The sequence below is a fragment of the Suillus clintonianus genome (genome assembly GCF_016758775.1).
Source record: "Suillus clintonianus strain FC179 chromosome Unknown DEU56scaffold_129, whole genome shotgun sequence".
NCBI classification, from domain to species: domain Eukaryota; kingdom Fungi; phylum Basidiomycota; class Agaricomycetes; order Boletales; family Suillaceae; genus Suillus; species Suillus clintonianus.
The window spans coordinates 76263-86818 of NW_024539353.1; the positions used below are offsets into that span (position 1 = coordinate 76263).

The 10556-nt window shown below is 48.7% G+C and overlaps 2 protein-coding genes across 2 annotated transcripts; one reads left to right on the plus strand and one right to left on the minus strand.

Annotated features, from left to right (window-relative positions):
• Positions 1–1308: 1308 nt before the first annotated feature.
• DEU56DRAFT_834999 (uncharacterized protein) lies at positions 1309–2632 on the minus strand. Its single transcript, XM_041354731.1, has 6 exons — positions 2489–2632; positions 2229–2437; positions 1956–2173; positions 1700–1904; positions 1573–1642; positions 1309–1517 (listed from the first exon to the last, which is right to left on the minus strand). Exons 1-6 carry the CDS (start codon positions 2576–2578, stop codon positions 1452–1454), a joined length of 858 nt encoding a protein of 285 aa, XP_041202752.1. The 5' UTR covers positions 2579–2632; the 3' UTR covers positions 1309–1451.
• A 6987-nt stretch (positions 2633–9619) lies between these two features.
• Positions 9620–10298, plus strand: DEU56DRAFT_100676 (uncharacterized protein). Its single transcript, XM_041344558.1, has 3 exons — positions 9620–9829; positions 9879–10088; positions 10141–10298. The coding sequence occupies exons 1-3, from the start codon at positions 9707–9709 to the stop codon at positions 10246–10248; spliced, it is 441 nt and encodes a 146-aa protein (XP_041202753.1). The 5' UTR covers positions 9620–9706; the 3' UTR covers positions 10249–10298.
• The last annotated feature ends 258 nt before the right edge of the window (positions 10299–10556 follow it).

The following is a 10556-nucleotide window of genomic DNA, read 5'->3' on the forward strand; positions in this document are numbered from 1 at the left end:
TCTGCAACGAATCAATTCTATTTTGTTGTTCTTCGGGAGTGGGACTCTGCTTACCCAGAGCAGTTCGACCTATATAAAAACTGTTGTTAGAGTGCTGGCTACTGCGGTAATGGCATCAACTTACCTCTTGTCCGAGTGTAAGTGCTGGAAATACCATAAGTTGAATGTCAGCTATTCTTGGATACTACTCTACTCACCCCAATCATACGTCACTCCAGCAGAGGCGGCAACTGCAAAACCGCAACCAAGGTTAGATCGAGATATCACCCGAATACCTCTCCACGAACCGACAAAATAGCTGGCTATGCGACTCGAATTGATAAGCGGCCACCAAGTGGGATCATCTGAGACTATGGTCATACTGTTCTAGATGGGAGGGAGGGAGCGTCAAACCTGGTGGACGTATGCGCTCGCCCTAAATACCCATCGCCCAGCGCTTTGATCGCCGAAGTTAGCACTACAAGGATGATATCCGTTCCCATCTTGATTCACCGAAGCAGGCGCTGTCGTATGATGTCGAGTACAAGGGGAAGCTGACTCAGTGCCTTCGGTTAACACCTGAACACCGCAAAAGATCGAAGAACTGTTCGTTATTTCAACAATTTGTTCACGTTGTTGATTCCATTCCATTCTCTAGATGTTCTTGCTACATTTGCATCGGCTAAAACGTTCCATCAGTGAAATCGCGTGGTTCGTCGATGGTACACAGGCCTATGTGTGATGGTAGTGTGGTGCAGTAACCACTGAAACAGCCTTTGACAAACTGCCATCTCAATAGGAATTCTCGATGAGGACATCGGCACTGTCTCCCTCCGCCTCGCTGGCTCGGGCTCGGGGAACATAATAATTCCTCCACAAGTCACTCACTAAGGTCACATTTCGTCAGTATGACTCGGACATGTGGGAGGCGAGACATGAAAAAGCCGACGGATCACTTACCTGTCTCTCCTGAATTCAACTGCTAACAACCCCCTTCAAGTGCACCTTCCCAATGTCTAATCTTCCTGCTCAGGATGAGTTAGCTCAGGTGCACCTCCTCGCTTGAGTCTACCTTCGGTCATCGGGCGATTTGAACGCCACAAAGATGCTGGAAATATGGTAAGGGTAGAGCAACTGTGATGAATTGAAATCAGTGGCACTGGCTGGCGCCCAACTGCGACATCATGTGGTTTGTATTGATGCATGATGCATGATGCTCAACTTGTGCTCAACGTTCAAGTTGATCGTCATCAGCGGCGATTCAGCGCCGTGGTCCACTGCGGTCTGGTTGGAATTTGCACAGCCACATTCTGATATGAAATGCAGAAAGAACGAGAATTTCACTATGATATTTTCAGCTTGGCCCGTACTTATTCTGAGACGCTGCCTAGTCCGTGATAATCTGACCTGTCCGCACTACATCCTACAATACGCAAATAATCGCAAAGATCATGTTGGAAGGTGGTAAGTATTCACCACCGCGTCGTATATTTACATGTGATGCGTCGCCACACTCTCGCTACAGTCGGCTCGTAATCCTGCAGGAATAACAGCGAGTGAGACATTGCGAAACTAGGAGAAATTGACACTTACCCCATCCCAAATAGGATCATCATAACCATCCTCATCAACGGGCTCCCAACCTGCACTTCCCTCTATCCAACTATGTTGCGAATCAGCAAGTGTGATCAACCTGTCAGATGCTACAGGGGTAACATACAATTTGTCACCTGGTTCGGGGTCTGGTGTAGGCATATCGCGCAAGTAGCGTCGGATCAATGGGAGCTTTTGCTTTGCGGTGAAGAGTGGTGAGACGAAGCTATCCTTGTCGGTGCCCTGGCGGAGGAACTCCGAGTCCGAGTTGGACCACCATGCAAGGTCGAAGCCCTGCGACGGAAGAAGTGCCACAGAAACAATCTCGTCGACTTGATTATGAACATGAGCACAAGTCATGTATTGGAACAGAGGAAACATACGTTTACTTGACAGATAAATAGACCACGCGCGGCACTTGTAGACTGATGGAACAATCCACAGGCCATTGAGCTCTGGTATTCTGTATAGCACGTCGAGGATTTTGTTGCATGGAACGTGATACAGACGGGGCTTGTGAATGACGAGTACGGCACCTCGCTTGCCCGGGTGGAACTTAAAATTCATCTTGAATGAAGCTTTGTTGAAGTTCTCTTTCTTGCTAGTAGCAGCCAGTCAGAACAAACATCCGACAAGATCCTCTCAATTGCACTCACGCATCTGCCCCTGGATTAAAGGGTTGCTTCCTGGTACCCGAGGAGGTGATAATCTTATCCTGCTCTACTGGATCCAACACTGGCGGATAGTCTGACATCTTGACCTTCCCATCGACAGCATCAAGTAGGACTTGGAATTCCGGATCATAGATGTTACCAAGGACAGTGAATCGTGTTGTATCGAGATCAAAACGGCCGTACGATCCGACCTATGCCCTTCAGTCAGCGTGCCCACTCTACATGGATGCGATAGCGCTGACCTCGATTGGGTCCTCTGGATCCCAGTTAGCCCAGTAGTCATAAGCAGATTGCCGCATGAGGTCGACATATTTTCGCTCTGCTCTCACCATAGTGGTGTGTTGTCAACTGGTGGCGGTAGTGGTCAGAGGGCAAGGCTTGGACCATTCCCGCAGATGGGGCTGTACATGATTGGCGCCAACGCCGTAAGTTTGGTGTACGTTGACTCAGTGCACGTGCAGTTGCGCCACCAGTGACCACTCGCTTCGGGATGTTCAAAGTTGTTCTTGGGACATCATATCGAACATGTACTTGTATGAACCAATTATAAGGAACATCGCTGTGGTACAGTCCTCCAACATCATTTACGGATCCTATTCAAAACGAATCAACCATCTTCTCCTCATCGCGAGCGTTTCAAGGATCGACCAGATCGTTGCCGGCTAGAGTGACGTGGGTTTGATCTCACATTTTCGTGTTGGGTCAGGACCACGATATCTTCTGGCCCAAAACTTGATGCATCACCCTGCAAGCATCAAGATCAATCTCGTCACTATGTCTGCGATACTGCAGAGAGCTCGCATATGTGAGCTATCATTTAGCTTGACGTATCAGTGAGACATACGTACGCCATTATCCATCAGCTGTATGCCATCGTTTTTCGGCCAGTTTTGCGTTTTCTTCTTTCATCTAGGAGTTTAAGTTGTCTAACGCCAGGCCATCCAATGATCCCAGCCGCATTTCGCAGACGATTTTTAACAAAGTTGATGTCCATTGCATACTATGAGATGAGATGATCAGTGCGTTGGAATTTGTCAATTACGCGCCTCAGGACTGACTATATGCGTTCAACAGTACTATGAATTATTGTAAAGGGAAGGCAGTATATCAGCGTCTTGTTTGCGATCATGTTCAACAAAGGCAATGTGATCACGATCGCAAGCTAACGTCCGCGGATATGTCTTTGAGTGTTCCATAGCGTGAGGTCCAGTGGTTAGATAACCTTCATCATACATATGATGCCTTGACAGATCCTCGTGTCACCACTATTAACGCTCTGAACGCGGACCGTGATGGGAACTGAGATGTATACGTCAGGCGTCTGTCGCGTAGTATGGCAGTGACCGCCTAGCAGGTCTTGTTATCACCTCCGACGTCGCTAATGTTTCTTCTTGCCTAGAGTACAATTCCAAGGAGCTTGGTCCGCAAGTAAAAAGGCGAGTCACTGCAGCGTTACTTAGCATCATCCGGTACTAATCCATACAGACGCGTGTAGAATTATAGAAATATAGTCGGAGATCTTACATCTGACCAGCATAGTACGGCTATCGTCATATCTTGACGCTCGCTGACGAATTTAGCGTGTGTATAGAAATCTATCAAACTGCCCCAACATTCGAAGCACTGTCATTGATGTGCGGTTAAAAAACACGCCTACAAATCCAGTATGCACACCTGACCGTCTTGCAGGTCTCTTCATCACTTCCACCATCTCGTCTATTCATTCTCATACTATTGAGCTCTGTCTCACCGTCAACTCATCCGTGAAGCACGGCAACATTTCGAAAAAAAATTGAATCAGCACCATGTTGCGCGACGAGGTTAAGTTGATCATATCAGCCGAAAAGAGCGACGGAGAACCACTGTTGGATTCACCGGCGTTTGGTGCACCTCTTCGGACGAGGGAGGAGGATCCCCCACGCTATGGTGCACAGCACCGCCAGGATGCACTTTGGAAAGGCGAGTAACTGCCTTGTAGTGCCTACTGACTTACTCAAGAAGAAGCAGGCGGGAATGAAGCACTTCCTCCTCAATGGCGGCAGTTTAAGCTGGTCGATGGTGAAATGATGTACCAGGACAACTCACTTCCCATGGATACACGCATCCAACCTTTACCAGGGGTGCGAATAGGTTAGCGAAGAATGTGCCACTAACAGCGAGGAACTCATGGTGAAGAATAGATTATCCCGGACAACTCGTTCCCGGATGCGAATGGTACATCTCACCACTCGGTCGGTCCTACTTCGTCAACCACAATACTCGAACCACATCGTGGAAGAAACCAACGCCAGAACGTCCACCAGGGAGTATGATGCCGGAATGTGTTGTTGAGGGTCATTCCAAAGTCATTCGGAGCCTCACCTATTTGGCTACCAGTTGCAATATAATGAGCACGTCGGATGATGGTTCAATTCGTCAATGGACAAGAGATGGAGAGCCAGTAGGGAAGCCTTGGAATAGTGACGGAGGAACAGTAGGCTCAATGGCAATGTCCCCAGATGAAACATTGGTCGTATCTGGAAGCGCGGATGGCAGGCTACGGCTGTGGAAAGTCGAAAAGGGCACTATGATCGGCGATCCATGGGAGGGCCATGACAGTACAGTGAGGGGCCTCGATTGGTCTCCCAATGCACGGGAGATAGCAAGTGGATCGTACGATGGGACCATACGCCGTTGGAACCCAGATTCTGGCCAACAAATAGCGCCACCGATAGAGACCGGTCACAGTTGGGTTTATGCTGTCAAATACTCTCCACAAGGCGACACGTTCACCAGTGGTGGGGCGGACAACATGATTCGAGTGTGGTCAAAAGAAGGCGAGCTGCTTGTGGAGATGAAGGGCCATGACCGCCACGTGACGTTGTTATGTTGGTCTCAGGACGGCGCACACATTTTCTCCGCATCATATGATGACACCATCCGAAAGTGGCAGTTCATTGATGGGAAGGAGCTCGTTATTTTCAGGGGTCATACCCGTGACGTAAACTCCCTCTGTCTTTCCCCAGATGAATGCCATCTTGTCAGCGCATCAAATGATTGCTCAGTCCGCATCTGGGACCTCGAGACCAATCAGCAAGTCGGAGACCCACTCTTGCACGACGATGAACTCTTGGCTGTTGCCATGTCCCCCGATGGAAAATACATTGTTAGTGGTGGAAAAGACACGAAAGTCTACATATGGAGCATGGAGGCAGCGCTGAAACGACAAGGCGATGATGATGTGAGTGTGTTTATGTGTTGTCAGTGTCATTGCTAAGTTGATTTTTGTTATAATTCAGCATGCGGATGAGAGCAATGCAAAGCGCGACACAAAGCTCAAGGCAAGTCACCTATTCTTCTCTTTCACACTGCATCTAACTGTTTTGCTAGGGACGTCCAGTCCGCCGACCGAGAGATGTGCGCTAATTAGTGATGAACTGATCCTTCGAACGCTTATTCATTCTATTAGATCTTTGACGGACATATAGCCTCCAAGCAGCAGTCCAACAACAGAGGTTTAGCGAAATATGTCAGTATAGTTTTTCTTCCTTGAGCTCTTGTAAGTCTGACAGTGATACAGGGCAAGGACTTCTGGGACACTGATACAAGCCCCGCGCCTCCTCGCACAGTTCTGCCTGCTAGCCCATCGTCTGCCCCTCATTGGCGTAATTTGCTTGGTTCGCTGCGTTTCAGCACTCGACCTACAAGTACGTCACAAGCTCGAGCCCCGGGTTGGAATTTCAACTCATTTCCTGTAGGAATCTCTGGACGCACCGTTGATGTGGCTGCCGGCCGCAAGAAAAATGTGAGTGGCTCGCGATCGCTCCTTTTTGATATCATTGAAATAAATATGATTGCAGAGAATTGCCATTGCCCCTCCCACCGCTGCAGAATTGGCCGCAGCAGCATTGGCTGCAGCTACACAAGACGCAAGTCGCGAGGAGGCGGGTAGTTCAACACAACCAGGTCAACCTGCTCCGCGGATACAAGGGCCCCAAGGACGACCAACGGAAACACATGGCTCAAGTGGTGGTACGGGAGAGGTTTCTTATGAAGTTAGGTGCTGCGGATTGTTCTTTAGTTGTGGTCGTCCCACTTCGCATCAGTCATGAGGTCGTCAATTGGAACTTTGTTGCTTTATGGTGTTCTCTCTTGCCTCATACACCTCGTACCGCCCTGCGTGAGGGTTGCAATTTACTCGTCTACATAAAAGCCATACAGCTCCGCAAGTCGTTGCAGTCTTCAAAACACTTGGCACACTTGTAGCAAGACAAGACTATTGACTGTCATATGTTCGTATCTGGGCTAGGCACACAACCACAGCTGACATGGGAAAACCCAAAACACATAAATGGAGTGCACTAGGGACCCCTGCAAGTGGGAATTTGGGAATGGATATCGGGCACATAAAACTTAATAATTCAATATGACGTGAACAGTGAGCGCAGAATACGGACCTGGTGCATACAATAGGTGGAGCATATCACACTACCTGATCCCATCGAAGCGGCACAACAGTACTACATCACCAAAATTCCCCAAGTCTGAAATTACCTTATGCGGACACTTTCCCGCGCCACAATCTTTTACGGGCCAATGACGCAATGATGGTTGATGACAATGGGCTCGCAGGTTCAACGACACTCCCTCAGACATACCTCAATACCCTCCTAAACGTGTAAGGCCGCCATCAGTCTGATGCGCCCCTGGTAAGTTCAGATTTCCCCTGATATATTATTACCGTATCAACTGACCAATGTTTCACACGACACAACTTGACAGTTTGTTTATGCCCTCGTGAGCCTCGTAATCTCCTGGACGTATTTTTCCTGCATCTGTTTGCTTCGCAGTTGACTCGACGGTTCCCTCGCAGTTCCCTGCTACAGCGCCCCTGCCTCATTCACATATAAATCCCCACAAGAATGTGAGTGGGACTGCCATCATCAGATATTCGTCTTACATTTTATAGTCTCGACCCACATCAACACCACCCGCCACCCAATCCTGGTGGCCCATTCGGACAGGTCAGACATCGCCGGCTATCATCGATGTTTTTCTCGCATAGGGTAAAGTTGTTCGCGCGGTCACTTTTGCTCACTGCTTTCTAGATCTCACGCATCGATTTACAGCGGAACGCTGCAGCAGATGCCCCCGGGAAAAGACAATGAATGGATTCATGATGAAGACTATGTTTCTTCCCCTCCTTCAACGAGCCCCGATTCACAGGAGCCACCCACAGCAGGGCAGATCGATACTGGAGAGCACGGAAGTGGTCGGTTGTGTTTCTGCTTGTAGACTAGTTTTTCAAACGGTACTATGAGCCCGTCGCGGACGTGTCATGCTGATGTTCATAGATATCCCACGCACAATCCATTTACGAACTTCACAACGGACCTCGGCAGTCGTACGCGCAGCTTGATGGGACGGAACCTGAGTTTGAGATACGGAGAGCGAGGAGGGTGGTGGTTCCAAGGGAGCAGGCGCGATTGATTGTGGTGAGTGTTAAGGATCTTATATTATCGTGGTTTCATGGTGCTTACTGTGATTGTGATGTAGGTGCCATCTAGACAGGCAGCAGGTGATTACAATTGTGTACGCGCGTCTCAGGATAATGGTACTACCCGAGGAGATAACTTGCCTATCAGGGGCCCCAACACAAGGAGTCGACAACCGAAGGGTTCGCTCCAAACGATGCTGGTGCTAGCGCTGGTTTTGTATGCACTATTATGTATCATTAACATTAGCCAATGAATCATGACTTACAATTTCTGTTTCATCACTGCACAGTGTCCGTATCATAGACCATGCATGTGTCCGTCGGTTTGCCCAGAAATTTCTAAGGGTGGTTGGATATCATCTCGTGCAACACTTAATGCGTGATTATGCATGGTCACGTGATCTCACAAATAACACGTCAACAAAGGACTTGCGGGCGATATTCCTGCACTTCTCCATCACCCATCCCTGCATTAAGTACTGTGCATGTCAGCGTATGCACAGATTTTTCTGGCCTTTTTCGCTCCTTCTCGACACGGGTTGATGAATATTCGCGTGCCGACACCCTTTCTGTGCCTTCCTGGTATGTTTCACCTTGTTCCTTTGCTGTGCTTATACTATGCACACCCCCTTCATGCCTATATGCGCCCCTTTTCTGCTGTTATACGTGTTTTTTTACTCATTTGGGCCTCCAGGACCTTTCTAAAGCACCTTTCATGCCCTCCGTGGCACTCTTATTGCGCATATATGCACATAATTTGGGCTTCTCCTGCTGGCCTTCTGTGGCTTATATCCTGTTGTGACACACTAAGCTTCTATGGAGTCACATAGCTAGGTATGTTTTGATACTAGACCTGTCCCACAGAGCCCGGAATCACTCGTTCCCTGGGGAAGACTCTTGTTTCGCATCGTGGATTTGATTGCCCCTGTGGAAGGTGTTCCGGCTGACGAGAAAGACCGGGAGAGATGTGAATGATGGAAGGCCAAGAAGTGGCCTTATGGAATCCTCGTTCGACTAACCCATTGGTCTGTGTTTTCTTCAAGGATTCCGTCCGCGTGTTTCTGAGAGCCTTGTAGCTTCGGAAATCCCTCTCAGCTCCCATTGCCGATGCAGAAGGAGTATGGTGCGTTTGCAGACAATTTCGTGACTGTCTTCGCTCCCGAAATCCTTAAGGTGTACCTCCACCAAGTTGAGCTTTATGTCTCAGGACGGTGCACATAATCTCTCAGTTCCTCGTTCTCGTGTTGAGCTGATGTGTTTCTGTGCAGTATCAAGCCGAAGTCGACATGTATACTTTTGAAGCCCCACGTCGACAGCCTCGTGGCTAAATTGGTAAGTCAAACTCCACGTATCGTATATGTATCTCTAATCTGCCCAACAGCGAATGAGCAACGAGGTGACGACAGCATCGATGGCTTTGGGATGCTAAAGGATGGCAGGGAAACTCACGTCGAAAATTGTGGACATCAACATGCGCAAGAGCAGCCCTGAATGTGCGCGCGCCATTCAACCGTTTGTATACCATCTTGTCAACATGCCTTGAAGTCCCGCCTCCCAGATCCAGAGTGCATTCTCTATGCAGCTCTTGTGCCCTGCCCGCAATCATTCAATGTCCTGAAGTCTGCATGTCGGATATGGGAAGACCATTTGTGGGCGCAAATCAGTATCTTATGCAAGGAGAAACAGACCGCAAACATGAGATGCAGCCGAGGAAGAAGAGTAGGAGAGGGAAGGAACATCTACGTTGGAAACACTAGGTAGCGTTCACGTCTATTTTCCATGTGCTGACCGTCAATTAGTCCTACCGCAGACCACGCATTCCATGTCTCTCAGCTGGCGACCATCGATCATCCTCGATCGGACAAGTTCATTGCTCGAAACCTTTGCAACTGAGCTCAGGGATGCAAACTTTGATCCCGAATCATCATAGTAAGTCGAAAAAAGTGCATTTGACATTCTCTAACAAAGCAGCAGGTATCCTACAATGACACGTTTCTTCATGATGCGTTTCTTCGCCCACCTCTGCCTTTATTTGCAGACGATCGACATTCCAGTCCCGCCGCTCGCGACCCAAGTCATTCTTGAGGCTTACCTACAAGTGTTGGAGGTCAGACTTTGTCCTTAGTTGGTTTGTTCCTCAATAATTTCCTTGCCAGGCTGCAGGCCAACGAGAGTTGATTGCAATGTATGCTGTCCCGCTAGGAGACAACGCAGTCGAGCGATATGCGATGTTCTTGACTTTGCTCGAACTTACAGCGGACGTCAACGATCGTCGATTAGCATTGACTCGTGCGCGAGAGCATGGTCTAGACGTTCACAAGGAGGCGGTCGTCGCTGCCAAACAAACAATTGATAGAGCATTTGAGGTTAGTGGGACGCGCATCTCACGAAACTCATGGACTGAACACTATTTGCCAGCTTCTACCACCAGTCTTATGTTATTCCGTTGCAGGCCACTCCATCAGATATCGAGCTCCTGCTACTTCGTTCCATAGAGTGGACAACGTTCGAGGATGGAACGCATGATACTGCGCTGGAACAGGTGACGGTCATTTTGCGGTACTTCCTAGGTAAGCTTGTCATCGAGGTTCTACTATCATGGCTCAATATGGTTTCAGGTGCTGGGAGTGTTTTGCTTGCAAAGAACCTTGTGGAGATGCTTCCACGTGAACTCCCCTCAATCTCGCCCCGAAAAACTCAATCCAAGGCCAAGACTGCTAAATCCACTAGCGCACCGAAGAAAGGGAAGGGAAAAAAATGATGTGTTAACGATCTTCCATTTCGTCTCATCGTCGACACTGATTTCTCACTCAGAACGATGTCTGTATGTCTCA

What these genes read in the sequence shown, in the direction of transcription:
- DEU56DRAFT_834999 (XM_041354731.1), bottom strand. Translation starts at nt 2,578, where the DNA reads ATGGTGAGAGCAGAGCGAAAATATGTCGACCTCATGCGGCAATCTGCT. An exon ending in TTTAATCCAGGGGCAGATGC is followed by an intron (nt 2,174 to 2,228) that starts GTGAGTGCAATT and finishes GGCTGCTACTAG; the next exon opens with CAAGAAAGAGAACTTCAACA. An exon ending in TATTTATCTGTCAAGTAAAC is followed by an intron (nt 1,905 to 1,955) that starts GTATGTTTCCTC and finishes TTCATAATCAAG; the next exon opens with TCGACGAGATTGTTTCTGTG.
- DEU56DRAFT_100676 (XM_041344558.1), top strand. Translation starts at nt 9,707, where the DNA reads ATGACACGTTTCTTCATGATGCGTTTCTTCGCCCACCTCTGCCTTTAT. An exon ending in CTTACCTACAAGTGTTGGAG is followed by an intron (nt 9,830 to 9,878) that starts GTCAGACTTTGT and finishes TTTCCTTGCCAG; the next exon opens with GCTGCAGGCCAACGAGAGTT. An exon ending in CAATTGATAGAGCATTTGAG is followed by an intron (nt 10,089 to 10,140) that starts GTTAGTGGGACG and finishes ACTATTTGCCAG; the next exon opens with CTTCTACCACCAGTCTTATG.